Raw genomic sequence first — 15,079 nt, 5'->3', positions numbered from 1 at the left:
CGGCGCTTCCACACGCCGCCAGCGTTTGACAGCGCATGTCCGCGCTCATCGAGTCTGATGTGTCACAGCGTCTGCCAGCGCGTCGTCAACATCAACTGGAAAAGGAGTGCCGGCTTGGCGGGCTAGGCCAGCTGCAGCAAGCGGCAGGATCAGATTTGAATGAAGGGAGGTGGAAAGGTCTCGCACGCACGCGTGCGCTCGCTTCGCATTCCGTCACGGCGGAGAAGGTGCGCAAAAATGACAAAATTTGGGGCGAAATCTCTAGGTTGGCGGGGAAAATTCGTTATGTCGAGGGGGTCTCCCATTGCCACTTTGTTACGTAGAGGTCTCAAATACATGTGCTTCTATGGAGCAACGGCGGCGAATAGAAAAACTTCGTTATATCCAGGAATTCGTTATATGGAGGTTCGTTATAAGCAGGTTTAACTGTATAACGAAATCCTCTTTATAACTGAAGTTTTTCGGGAATTGGTCAATTTCGTTATATCCAGGTTTAACTGTTTTCAATTCGGGGTGCGAGTTATACGCGAATTTCGCTTGTAGCTGTGGCTTCACAGGAGTACCCGTCACGCTGCCATTACGTTCTAACGTGGTCTGAGTTTATTACTATCACTAAAACAACTGAACTTCACCGTGACTGTAAGCCATTGTCGTTGACCTTACCCTTTTTTTTTTTTTTTTTTTTGCGCATGCGCATTGTGTTTACAGCTGGCCACATGTGGGGATGACTTTCGGGTGCTGCTCTGGGATTCAGCAGGCACGGAAGAAGACATGGCCACGAAGGACTGTACGCGTGCCGAAGCCTTCACTCTTGCAGGTATGTTGCAGTACATCTCATCCCGTGGCTAGTGTGCGTAGGCAGGCTTTTACTGCTGCACTATCTTTCGAAACTGTCCTGTTGTTGATTGTAAGTGCCAGTGAGGAGACCGTCGGCCAGCGAACTGACTCATGAGTACACCGATGCATGCTCGCTCGATAGTCATTTCACAGGCATGTGAAAGAGCATTTCTGTGCATTCTCATTTTTTGTGCGTCTATTTTACGTCCTTGATCCTTTTATCTATGCTCATGTACGTCTAAGCATTTTCCCTTTTCATTTCTTTCCCTATTTTCTGTGTCTTCTTGTATTAAATTTCTTCTCTGCCATCTTTCCTCTTCATCTGCATCTTTTTCACGGCTGCGTGACAGTTCAGGTGTTCATTGAGAAGTGAGACAGTTTCGATGCCCGCATCCCTTCATTTCTTTTGTACTTCTTTTTACAACATACTACTAGTACTACTACTACTACTACTACTTTAGTGAGTGATGAATGGTGAGAGTAGATGTGAGTGTGAACAGGAGTGAGTACAAAGGGCAGTCACGGTGATGTTGAGTGGATGTATGAGTGTGGGTAGCTGTTGGTGAGTGGGAGTGGATGGTAGTATGAGCGTGAGTGGGTGCCGGTAAATGCGAATGGATGTGTGACTGTGAACATTGGTCAGCGTTGGTGATTGGTGAGTAGGATTGTGTGTGAGTGCATACATAGCCTATGGAAATATTGGTGAGCGAGCATTGGCTTATTCTGCCAACCTGTGGAGGAGACTGCTTCATCGGCTTCTTTTCCTTGGCATAAACATTAGACGTGACAAAACGGCCAGTACAAGTTTTACGTGCATGGCCTTTCACCAGGTTTGTTCTCGATGTGAGGCCAGTGAGCGCCTTACGCAGAGCGATTCATGCAAGCGCTCTTCAACCTAGGAAAGGTGTTGATTGCAGAAACCCTCCATGATATACAGGGAACCTCAATATAGGGAAGTTGGTTAAATATGTAATACATAGTAAGATATGTGGCCGAAGGTGTTCCTGGCACTCTGTGAATATGGCGAGCGTGGCAAAGCACCAGAAACACCGGTGGCTGTATACGCTGACGGATCCAGTTCAGTCGCATGAAATCTTGCAGAAGGGATATTATGTCTCCAAAGGTGATCATAGTCAAGCACAACATAAACCCACAGCGCTGTTGAAGAAAGCGTGCTCTGCCGCCATCTCGTGATGGCGATAACGCTGCATCTGACGGCTCTGACCCTCAACTGTTCCCAATGCCGCGAATGCAGTTTTGGTTTCGTATCCAATTGTAACACACAGCCAATTTTCAGATGCTTTTTTTTTTTTTTTTTCGGAAAAAAAAAAGCACATTAGATTCGTGCAAATACATTAGATGAGCACCAGCACTGGAAGGTATGATGAGTCGTGTATAAATAGCCGGAACATTTGATCCGTAGATCAGAATTCGACAATCATGCTCGCTGCTGCCATCGTGCCCCGAGTGTTACTTGTATCTCTTGGCACTAGTTCACCCAATAGTAAAGATAAAGATTCATGACTCGCAGTTTTGCCACTGATTGTTTCTTTACTGTAACTACAGCGTGACAGTGTTCACCAACCTTGACAATTTTGGCGGTCGGCCTGGATTTGAGTGAATACGTTGCGTTTCTTGTTGCCACTGTCTCCTATCTGTCTATGCAGTTGGGCCCTCCAAACCTCCGCCTCTCTATCAACTGCAACTGGCTTTGCCTTCTATGGTGCACTGCTGACGTTGAGCTTCTCGGCTTCTTGGCGCCATCGTCTTTCGGTGGTCGTGGTTGCTTGCTTCTTTTCTGCCACTACTCGGTTGCCCGCACAGCCTTTTTTTTTTTCTTCGCAACCTTTGACGCTTGTTGCAACCTCTCGATTTCAGCTGGCCTTGCATGCCCCCTGCACGTCCCTGCCAAGCTCATTGTTGCTGGCAGCTTCTGCGCTCCTTTACCTGCATGATTGCAGCGCAGCACCAAACGATGCTCTTGCGCAAAGCCATATCTGCTGCTTAGGAGGCTGTGAAGGGACAGAGATATCGGTATGCATCTCTTCGCCGCCTTCTGTCTAGACAGAACTTGCATGTTTTGAGCATTTCTTGTTATATGCTCTCATTCTGTAGTGCAGTGTGCCATCGGTGTCGGGGTTACCACCTATGCTTGGCATGAGAAATTTGGATTTTTCCTATTTTTTTTTATTTGCTGAGTCACTTGTCACATTTATCAGTAGCGTCTCTTTTCCTCTGTAGTGTTCCGATCGACAAAATGCTGCTTTGATTTTACATTCTCTCTTTTGAGCGTTTATTCGCATGTGCGCTAATTTAGGTGTGCAATTCATGGAGGTGGATATTACTCATAAGTAGTGGTGCGCAAATATGTAGCGTAATGTCTCCTGAATTGGCAACACTGGGGTGGCAGGTAATCTCACTTATACATTGAGTGTACAAAGAATTGCCACGGATTTCTTGTGTGCCACCTGTGTCAGTTTTGTACGGTAACGTGATCAAGCATGCTCTAGGGGGTAGGGGGATTGGGCAAGTGAGTGCACATCTTCTCTAGCTCTCCTGTGGCTGGGCGAGCCATGATGGATGGTCGCTTCGCTTGCGCTGTCTTCCCGTGCATTTAGTGCTGACAGTCGCGTAATCTTGACGTGTTTGAAGTGAGAGGCAGACGAAGCGCTCACTTCCCAAGGCTGGCGTACTTCATGCCAGCATTGTCACAGCGTGTGTTTGCGGATATCGAGTGAGATCTGTTATGTCTGCTTGAGCTTGCGTGATGCTATGCTTGTTATTAGTCAGTGAGTATTTACAGCAATTCATATGGCTGGAAAACTATGAACCATTCTGTAGTTGTCTAATATACTTTGCTACCACTTGTAATGCTTCGGCTTTCGGGCGAAACTGCGACTGTTTTACTCGTGGAACCAGTACTAACGACAAGGGGTATGCGAATACTCAAATACAAAGTGAATAGTAAATGTTCAAATAATTTTATTCGCAGATCGAATATCTGCTATTCAGTTTCTCGAATATTCTGGTAAAGATCCAGCCGGCGCCAGTGGCTTGAAGTGTGCAGCATTTCTATGGCACATGATCTCTGTCGGTACAAGGTTCAACCAGGTTAACAGGAACCGATCCAAACAACTAACAAAATGCAGACAGAGGGAACAACAAATGCAGCGCTTATGGAATGCATGTAAGCATGTGTAAAGATCAGGCCATTTAGCCACTGGAAGGCCCGCAGATTCAAGCAGTTTGGGGCTTTCTTTTCACACGTGAGCTTAAGCACACAGACAAATTTAATTGGTGAACAGCAGCTGGACGTAGACAAAAGGAAGGGCGAGGACGCATGTCGTGCAATCGATATTGCCGTGGCCCTCCTGATTTGAGTACCTACGACAGGCAGTAAATGACGCCAAACCCAACAGTGAGAAGGCGCTTTGCCGTCGACGCCAATCGCGGTCAACCCTTGCTACACCAACGACTGCGTGGAGTGGTGCAGAGTCACTTGATGCGCAGTCTACCGCTTTTGTCCGTCTCACAGATCTCTACAAGCTGATAACTCACAGAAACCACCTGCTATAAAGGTGCAATAAAGGATTACCAATAATGGCCGCCACAGTAGCTTAGTTGGTAAAAGCATCGCATGTGTGATGTGTGTTCGGTTCCTACTGTATAAACCCAATTATAGGTCAAGTGGGAATATAGGTTAACCCCGTAAGTTTAGGTGAAAAAAGGAAAACGAGAAATCGCCGAAGTTCATGTATTTTAGAAGTGGCACCGTTCACCCACCGTTGGATCTGTAGTCTTATTCGTTAGAAGTAGCAGCACTGTCCTCAGAAGGCGACCGCTTGTCGCTGGCTGCCTCCCACCGTGCGTCGTGGCAGCACAAAGTCCGCGAATGTCCTCAAGCTGCGGATGAACAGCACTGCGCCCGCAAAATGATGTTTTGCATGGGTTGCAATTCAGTAGCTTTCTTTTCTGCGCCCTCCAATACCACACGCTTTTTTCCGAAATGCCAAACTGGTGCTGAGCGGCCATGGTGCCATTCGCTTTGACGAAGTCGGCAACTTTTGTCTTAAGCGCAGAAGAAAACTGCCTCCGCGTACCGCTACTCATCTTTCAACAGGTGAAAAAAGAAAAACACTAAACGAATCAGATGCGACGTTGATCGGCACGGATCGGATGCAGGAACATGCAAAGGACATAGCGAGAAGAAGAAGAAAAAAAAGATGTCTGTGTAAACACAAGTTGCCAGACGACGACTCACATTCGGCTAAAGATCGCTGTGTAAAACGAGGGGTGGCTTTTGCTTGTTTTTCTTTCCTTTTTTCATGAAAATATCTAGTCTTGTATTTCGGTTTATACGGTACCTGCAGCGAGTTATGTTTTCGTCCATTTTTATTGTACTCAAGTCGCGCAGTTTGATCAGTACTATGTGGCAGCAGGTACTGCATTTCAGTGAAGCATTGCCAGTTCATATTCGGTTGCAGTTCGTTGTACAAACTTCTTCACATGCATTGGGAAAAGCTGGACGAGTTGTTCGCTCTGCCACTGTGTTCCCTACCGAAGTTTCGAAATGCTGCTAGGTATTGCCTTTGCACACTGCCATGCGAGAGAGTCGGAAGTTTTTTCACCACTTAGGAAAAAAGAAAGAACCTTGTAGTCCATGTTTTAGGTAACATTTTCAGCGGCAGCGCACATCAAGAGATGCAAATTTGCATTTGGCGGTTAGTGCATATCCTACAAGCTACCGAAAGACGGCTGATGCATCCTATGCCACACTCTTAATTTCAGAAGTCTCTTATGATTTTGTGTGCGTGCTGTTTGCAATTCTTTCCGATCAACGTGAAATCTTTGAGTCACGGCATACATTCACATTGCTTACAATGCAAGGCAAGAAGCGAAACCTCTGCCCCACTCACTCACACTGAACTCATTTGCACTGGAAAATCGTGATGGTCGCGTAAACCAAGTTGGTTCTAAATGGTGGCTTTGGTTGAAAAGAAACTGTTTTGTGAAGTCGCTCGCTTCTCGATTTTTAAATTATGCAACTCAAGTGGCTAAGCTGCTGAACCAATCAGTGGCGCAGGAGCAGGACGTCTGTATGCCCCGACACTTATCTTGCGTAGCAGTGGCTGTGCGAGCAGACATGAACGGCACTAGTTACAGGATGTTTCGGTGTGACGATGGGCAGGTCACACTAGCCTACGTGAACATCTGGCCTTGTGCGTGGCTCCTTGCTTTGCCAGCTGCGGTTCGTTGTGCGGCCTGTGTGAGTCACATAGTCGGAATGTGCCTTTAGTTTTCAATTCAGGCGGCCTACTCTGTCCGGCCTACTTCTCTCTTCCTGTCCTAGTGCGATGTAGATTTACCATTCCATTTGGGTTTGATTTGTTTTAAAAGATGGGTAACTGTTTGCGCAGTCCTAGATTAATGCAGCTTGAAGCTTTACGAGCCAAACCTGTATTGCAGAGAGTGCAGAACCACCGGTCAGCGCATCACCCAGCTTGGCCCGGCTTGCACCACCGCACCCTTCGACGGGCAGTCTTCGAACACCCACAAGGAGGAGGTCGTCGATGGCCGACTGGCTGACGCCACCCACCAAGCGCAGGCTAACCAGTGTTGCCAGCACCACACCTGGAGCTTGGGTAAGTGCTGTTCGAGAAAGTTCAGCGGCTGCTTGTTCAAAACATTTTATCAATGTCTAAATTTACCTGCAATCTGCAGACGATAAAGCAAAAGGTCTGCAAATTCTAAAATATAGGAGTTGAATAGAGTGAATTTTCGAATAATTCGGTTCCAAATAAATTGTTGACTACAGCGGAACCTAGATTATACGTCCCCCGATCATGCGATGACCGGCATTTTACGACGAATTGGTTAGGTCTCGGCAAAACCTCCGTAGAAATAATGTAGTGCGAACCTCGATTATATGACGCAATTTTACGCCGACCCCGCCTTGTACGACGCCTCTCGGGTACCGTCTGAGGAAAACAAAAAAAAAGCCCTAAGCAGACGCAGGCTGCACGTGAGCACACTGCAGCCGGCTGATAACGGGTGTGCAATACCGTATTTACGTAACCGAATGTAACGCGAGGGTCGATTTTCGAGTCGCGCGAAAAAAAAAAATAAAACCTCGAATGTAACGCGGGATGAACGGAAAAAGAAATGGTACCTTTATACAAGGAATTGCAATTCGGAAACTAGTTCTCTTCCCTTATCACCGTCGTCTGAAGAGGAGACGGAGCTTTCCTTGGGCAGTATTCTCGGGCGATCACTTTCATAGATAGTTTCACTTTCGTGAAATTTCGCGTGACTTGGCACTGAAAGCATTCCGACAAGTGTTTGTGATGCTGTCCTAAGCTCGCCATCAGCGCACAGAGAGCTGTCGGCTGTATACTTCGAGGGGTTCCGTGCCGGGACGTGCCGATTCTCGCGAAAGCGAAACTATCTCCAAAAGTGATCGCCCAAGAATCAAGTCATCTTCCGTGCCGTCGAGCTTGTTAGAGATTTCAGTACTTCTTAAAAGACCGCACAACCGTTTCATTCGGGGTTGGTACCAGGTCACTTCAAGTTCCATAGAGCCTTTCCAACTGGCCTCGCATTTAAAGAGGGCAATACCGCTGGTCCCGCCATCGGCAAATCGTCGACGTCAAGACGTCGAGCCGTGGTGGAATTTTCCAGCCCCACAGCCATCAAAATCGCTCGTTTCTCGAAGCGGCTGTCATATTGAATGTGCTGCGTCGCCATAATGTCGCGAATTAACGGAGTCGAACCACAAAAGGCTGTCGGGTATTGCAGCATTGTAACCAGCCACAAGCACAGCGAAAGCAGCGTCGATTCCGTCGATTCCAACTAAGTACAAGTGCTGACTTCGGTCGACTTGTCTATGGATTGGATCGAGATGTAAAGTTACAGGTTGCCAACTTAACGCCAGAAATCGTGGGATTTCGATAGAATATTTGTTTTAAAATGGTCAATTTTGCCGTAATTCGAATGCAATGCGAGGGTCGAGTTCAAGCAACGAAAATCATGGGAAAAAAAACTCGCGTTACAATCGAATAAATACAGTAATTTCTTAATAATTTAGTCTACCTTGCTTGGAACAGAGCAGGTTCGTGCCGCGGGCTTACTCAGGCGGTCTGTACCCTTTTTTTGGGCAAGACTGAGCGTCAGTGCCTATATTCTTAGTTTTTCGATTATACGACGCCCGGATTATACGATGGTTTTACGTGGTCCCCTCAAAGTCGTATAATTGGGGTTCCACTGTACTTAGTTTTTCAAATACAGTAGACTTTTGTTAATTGGATTTTGCGGTTAATTTGATCCCGACCAAAGGTCTCGGCCAGTGCCTATACATTTCTATCTGCCTAAACTCTCACTATTTCAATTTTAAATTTGGCTTTCGCCAGGTGATTCAAACATAACTGATCAGCACACACGGCGCCAATTGCAACCTTTTTAGCAGCAGCGTCTGTTTCAGCGTAGCTCAGGGCACAGGAAAAGTGTCGAACACATGCCATCACCTGCCGAAAATGTCCATGATGGGACTGCCATAGGAAGAATTTCAAATGAGAATGGTAGTTCACAATGAAATACAGTCGACTTTCATTAATTCTACCCTGACAGGACAGATGCAATTGATTAAATTATCCGGCTGGTCGAATCAAACAAGATGCAGAAAAAATGCCAAAACACACCACTGATTCATTTGGTAGTATTTGCTCGAGTCTGACACACCCCCGAATGAAACGCGCGCCCCCGTTCGATGTATCCAAAGTAGAAAACATTGTTTTACGGTTGAATGCCCTAAACAATTGTCTAACGTGCACGCCATTTTTTAGAATGGCACCCGGATTCTTAGTCAGCTCTGCCACACTTTTTTCCTTAAGTCAGCTTTGTCGCAATACAGCCGTGTTGTGCTGTCAAGCATGGGAACGCTGCAAAGGTGCCTTTGGTTTCGTATCAGATTGCACCGTAATTTCCAGCCCAATTTCCTTGGGAAACAAAAGGCCCGTGTTAGAATTGGGCAATACCGTAATGGGACATTGTGAGGTACTGTTATAGCTTGAAAATCTTCCTGGATTGGCCGAAAATAGGCGTTTTTGAGAGGAGATAACATCTGTTCACTGCATTCAGTGTCCCCGAAACTCTGGTAAAGGTATCGTGATTGGTGTCACCATAGGGGTGAGGCATGAAGTGGCTGACTGGTCAAGTTCAAATTATCTGGCGAATGCCAATTTTAGCATCGAAATAACTGAACATTTAGCCCCATAGAAATGCATTGGCCAAGACCTTCGGCCGAAATCGGATTAACCAAAAAATCACATTAATCGGAGTCGAAGTAACAGAAGTCTACTGTATTACAGTATTTACTTGATTCTAACGTGTCTTTTCTTTTCCTTTTTTTTTTTCTTTTTTGCGGCACACTGTCAGCACAAGGTTCGTCCAGGTCAACAGAGCCGTCAAATCACAACTTCAATAACCCTTCAGTGCAAAGACAGTGCTCGTGTTATCTCTACGTTTTCCTTGTTTCCGTCTTTTTGTGCCGTGAATTACCTATTATATTCCTACGTTGGTGCTGTTATTGCAACTGAGGCGTCTCCACAACCCATATCGTGGTTATAGCAAATCATACATGCTTAATCTCTCTTGCAAGGCACTTTTTCATTTCTGTTCGGCTGAATAGATACCCGCGATCGTCAACTCCTATGCACATCATTTTTGCAGGGCCATGGTACACGCGTGGAGGGTGACTCAGTGTCGTCGGATGGTGACTCGCTGCCACGGCCCGTCTCCTCCGTCTGCCGATGCCGTGCTCTCCCCGAGAAAGAAGGTCGACAATGCCTTTAACCTTCCTCAGCGGCGCTTGCTTCCCCACCTCAACGCCCTCGAAGATGGTACAGAGAAAGGTGCCAGCATGCCAGTTGTGACAACGTGCGACCTGGAAAACTGGCCCCAACAGGCGCTGGAAACACCGCCACGGCCTGCGGCGTCCTCCGAGACGATGTTGTCCCCTCCGAGTGCATCGCGCAGCCGCAAGCAGCACAAGGTCATGACGAGGCTCTTCAAGAAGCAGACGCTCTCCGCTGTTGACAAGGTAGGTGTTGAGTTAGTGGTGCAAGAAGGTTAAACTGCAGTCAAATATTGAATCTATGCTGAACGCATCAGAATAGGGGCTGGAGGGGAAGGGCCAAGAATGAAGGGACGTACCGGCCGCAAGGCATCGGAGCCAAGAAGAGATGCACAGACCTTTTACTTTGGTCCAGAAGCGAGGACGACTGGTTGTGAAACATGACATAAGTCTGTCTGGCTCCTTGCCCACGTGTGATGATCGGCCGTTTAAACAGTGCAATATTAGTATTGTAACAGACACACGACAGAGCATGTTCACACGCGATTCGCAGTACAAGTGCGCTGGTGGCAGCATGGCACGTATCTACATATACAGGCTAGTTTGCTTCCACGGTGCGTCCATTTGTACCTTAGCTTGAATAAAAACGTGCAACAAGCACTTCGATGTGCTCGAGCCTCACCATAATCTTGAACCCAGGTGACGCAGTCTTTTAGGTTTAGCATTGCGCGATCATTTAGCAGCGCATTCTGCAATGCGAGCGACTTGCAACGTTTGTGTACAGAAAATAAGTAAACTTTTCAGCATTTGACATGACATTAGAGAGGCAAATTGGTATGTTCCCACCTTTCACGATCTCAAGGACACTGTCAGAGACATGTCGAGGTCTCAGATAAGCTTCAGGTAGGCATATTTTATATTTAGAATTATCAATATATTATCAAACTATTCGCGATCCCCTTCGAGTTAGATATATCTGGGATCGGGGGACTGTATAGTGTTGGTGCCGAGTGATCGTGTTTTCCGAGAAGGTTAAAAAAACAGTTCAAACAGCGTAACTGTATTGAGTCATTTTCTGCATTTGCAATCGCGAACGTTGGCAGCGGGAAATCGTACATGACAAGATCAGGTTCTAGTGTATAAGTTTTCCTGCAATCAATATTACCTCAGATCTAGCATTTCCAGTTTCATTATAGCAGTAGAATGTTTATAGAAATAAATTATGGCCATCTATACTTTATTCTTACTTCATTATGTATATGTAAAGTGATTAGTTGTACAGTCAAACCTCGTTAATACGTACCCGCCTAATGCGTAAGTGCGGTTTAAACGTAGTTGTGAAGATTCCCCCACCAAGCCACTATTGAACCCCACGGCGGCAAGTGAAGATTACCGATTTTTTGCTGCCTACCCGCAAATAACGCCTGTCTGAGTGCGTGTGTTTGAGAGCATCGCGACGTAGTTCTTTTCGGGCCAGTAAGTAGCCGCTAAACTGGCATTGGCGGTTAATTCGTAGATCGTTTAGTGCGTACCTAAGCGACGTTCCCGGTCGGCTACGTATTAACGAGGTTTGACTGTACGCGTGTTTGCTGTATCAATGTTAAACTGTACAAACGTGTGTGTATGTTTCCAGGTGTGAAACAGTATTAAGCAATCTTCTGTTCTTGTTAATGTGCAGGGAAAGAGCAAGGCAAAGAGGGCGCTGCTGAACACACAGCAGCAAATAACATCTTTCTTCAAGCGCTGACAATGGAGCAACGTTTGGCCCACATCGTCTCTGCCCGTGCCAGTTTTCCCAACTGGCTAGCCACTCACTGCCGCTGCTGCAGACAGGTCAACAAAAGTAACCTCCTCACCACTGGAGTGGACTGCATGCTAGCGCTAGCCTTCCTGCATTTTTAATGTCAGGCCAAATGGATTGCCAACTTTACCATGTGAACAAAATGAAAAGTGTACGACTTTGTTGCATTGTTTTTACTCCTTGTGCTTTTATGGCACTCTTATGTGGCATGCGCTTGGCAGCACCTACCAATGACAATAAATTCTTTGAGTTAGTTTTTTTTTTTTTTGTGATATAAAAAAGAAAGGCAAGGAGGCTTTGTGTCTTAGTGTATTTATTGTGGTTTTAGGATTTCACGTGGTATATAACGCGTGTGCTTTGGTACAGCATTTAGAATAGTGGTTTCTTGACCTTCTATTTGTAGTACTATAGGTGCAAGTTGCTGTGTATTCTTGTATAAAAGTTGCTTTTCTTTTTTAATACTTTAGCTCGGATGTCGTGCCACACCTAAGGTTGCACGATGATAAATCTGCTGGCCTTTCCTCACAAAATGGGACCAGTGTGTTCAGTACATTGTGGATTGCATTGATATTGAGGGGTGCAGCCCTTGCACTAGAGTACACAGACCGTGGCATTGAATGTTCATTGAGCAATGTTGCTAACTGTGTTATGTTGGCCTGGATCACAGCGCTCGTTCACAGGATTGTGACCAGTGCTTTGAAATATCAATGTTTGTCTTGCAAGACTGAAAAAAAGTTCTAAAATAAATACTACTGTATTTGTTGCCAGAAACTTTGCTAAAAGCTACAGCTTGTTACGGCAGGTGTCCTTATAATGTGCTTACCTAAGTATTGGTGATGTGTAGTTCCCAGCAATAGTTTTTCACATCTCCCATTTATTTCCATGGAACCTGCAAGTGGGGCTTTGCAGCAAGAGCTTGTTAATTCCAGATTTTTTGTCGCACATGAAAAATGTCCCATTATCTGAGTAATTAATTTTCAAACGTGCAAAGAAAATTGTGATTAATGCCGCAGCATATTTTACAGAATAATTCTTTCAAGCTCTTTCTGTAGTTTCCTCAAAATTGGTACGCAAGCGCTTTTCCTCAGCTAGCACAGAAATTATCTGAAAATTTGGCACGAAATATCTCCGGAATAACAAGGACTGTGCAGCTTCTGTAATTGTGACAGCGATGGCAGTCTGACAAGTGCATCATCTTCAACCCCGGTCACACGGGGAACTTTCGATTGCGATTGAATTTCTGAACAGTAATGGGCCCCCTTCACAGCTTGCGCAATGTACCCAATCAAGATCGAGTAAGTCAAGCTCGATTGGGCTAAATCACAATGAAAAGTGCTCCAACTGTCACTTGTATTAATGTACCCACTGGCTACGGCTCTTGACTACGGCTGGCTGTGTTGTGGTCCCTTGTGGTGTCCATATGGAAGCTCGACATCTAACTTGTCGGAATTGGAGAGCATTTGCTGCCGTAAATAATGCAGTGAAATTAATGTATAGCAAGCCAGCAAAATAGCTGCAAGTTTTACTTAGTTCACAATTCTAAATGTAAGTTACGTGAAGTTTTATACCATTAGAACGCCTAACTTTGTGTACCCCCAAAGTTACTCACTTATGAAGAAAGGCATTGACTGTATGGAGGGTGTCCCAAAGTTGTGAAATAGTGTTTTCTGACCAGCATACATGCAGCCACATACATTGCACCAGCATGTTGATGCAAAAATGTTTTTTTAAGGTGCTGTTGGCGTAGCATGTCTTCGTGTACAGATGTGGTGTTTGGAATCCACGTAATGGCCATGCCATGGTGCAAGGAGGTTTCCTTTTTTTTTTTCTCTTTTTTTTCATTCTCTTTTTTTGCTTTCTTTTTTTCCTTAGTCCTGTACAAGCGAGCCATATGTAGCCTATTGGTGCTACATGGAGTTCGATCTAACGGTTGTGGATGCAACCTTTGTCCTATGCAACCGAATATATTGCCATCTTGCAGCTTCACAGTGTTGTGAAATTCAGTATATTCAAATCTGACTCTGCGGGCATCGGATGGAAAAGTGGACTCCTCGTTTGGAAGGCTTTGACTTACGAGCTTTCAGCATATTGTGAAAGTTTATTGCTCTGCATTACTTTAAAAAAAATTTAATACAAGTGAAATTGTGTCAACACCCTGCCACAAAATAGTGTTTCATTCATGTGTCATAGTTTTAAACATTCCTTTCTCTGCTCATGTCATTCATACTGTGCCTGCACTAGTAAACAAGTTCTGCTTGTTCAATAACATTTGTTCCGCAAATGTTTTTCATTACTGCATGTGACAATAAAGATAAAAGACTGCTTTTGTGTGCATCCATGTCTGTCCAAAAATGAGTCCTGTGAACTTCCATGGCATATTGGAAACATGTCTTGCTTTGTGTTCACTTGGTGTTCACTGCTCATTGCAAAATTTGTCACCTACCCTAGCCCACTTCTGTCACCCCCTACTTTTCGTCTATCAACATGAATTCAGTCATCTTGCAAGCTCGCCAAACGCTAGCCGTCCATATGTCGGCAGCTTTGCAGTCTCCATGTCGGCAGTGAAAAAAATGCAGATCCCATGTAGTGTTGGAGTCAATGTTATGTTACGCAAAGCATTTTGCATGTAGCTGGCTATCTAGTCTCGTTTGAGGTTACACAAAGCGTCTTCAGATGCAGGGCTTTCACTCCTGCGCCAAATGCGCCATTTTGTGCAAAGTTAAAGGGATTGACTACCGCCTAGAATATGTTGTGCAACGTTGGTGGAAATGAAAAAAGAAAACATGATTTGTACTGAGAGAATTGAGCATGCTGCTCTGTATTTAAGTAGGAATTATTTTAAATTGTCACAGAAAGATGCAAGAGGCATCTAGTCGTGTGAGCTGGCGGTGAAACCTTGGTACTTGAGATGCCAATGAGATTACTCTACATAGGTTGGCTGTTATGAAGTGCTGCACACTTAATGATTAAAATCGCACTCTTTATATTAGATATGCCTTTGCGCTTTACGCATATTACGAAAACAAAAAATTCAAGCTAAAGACAAGGGTGGAACTCCTGTGCCAAATACAGAAAATTGACCGAATGCTGCGCCAGTACGGCTTCGGCATGTGTGCTCCGGCAGTGGCCGCGAACAGCGAGCAGATTCGTTCTCTGAAAAAAATTGCAGCCGTCCACATTTCGCACGAAGGCGCCTCCCGCACAGCCTCCCGCATAATTTTCGCGCTTATGGCGATGGACATTTGGGCGTTTCCGGAAAGTGGCCGGCGCGCGCGCCGGCCGCTGCCGTATGTCAGCGGGCTTCTTCGATTTTCCGAACGGCTAGGGCGGCTGTAATATTGCGGTAGCAATCATATGGACACTCCAGGTGCATTTTTGCTGTCGGCGTCGCCGTGATGTTCCGTATGAAGTCCAAGGGTGATAACACCGTCGCCACGCGCCGTATACGCTGTATGTGCGAGTGAAGGCGCGTGATGGAAGCCGGCGATCGCGATTCAACTGGCGTGCACAAGGGAAGAAAGCTGACAGGAAACAAGCCGTCGCGCGAAAGGCCCGGGGGGGGGGGGGGGGGGGTGCGGCATTGTTTTCCGGCA

The 15,079-nt window shown here is 45.8% G+C and overlaps 1 protein-coding gene across 3 annotated transcripts in view; it reads left to right on the top strand.

Moving 5' to 3' along the window:
* Positions 1–13,808, top strand: part of LOC119458054 (denticleless protein homolog) — a 36,318-nt gene extending 22,510 nt beyond the window's left edge. For all 3 annotated transcript variants that reach the window (XM_049670713.1, XM_049670711.1, XM_049670712.1), the window contains exons 13-16: positions 709–817; positions 6,304–6,479; positions 9,562–9,931; positions 11,364–13,808. In XM_049670713.1, coding sequence (XP_049526670.1) covers positions 709–817; positions 6,304–6,479; positions 9,562–9,684 — 408 coding nt within the window. In that variant the 3' untranslated portion in view covers positions 9,685–9,931; positions 11,364–13,808. The remainder of the gene's footprint in view (positions 1–708; positions 818–6,303; positions 6,480–9,561; positions 9,932–11,363) is intronic.
* Positions 13,809–15,079: the final 1,271 nt, after the last annotated feature.

Source organism: Dermacentor silvarum, chromosome 7 (assembly GCF_013339745.2).
Source record: "Dermacentor silvarum isolate Dsil-2018 chromosome 7, BIME_Dsil_1.4, whole genome shotgun sequence".
Classification (NCBI taxonomy): domain Eukaryota; kingdom Metazoa; phylum Arthropoda; class Arachnida; order Ixodida; family Ixodidae; genus Dermacentor; species Dermacentor silvarum.
Note: the sequence above shows the minus strand (reverse complement) of the source record. Positions and strands in the feature narration are given on the sequence as shown.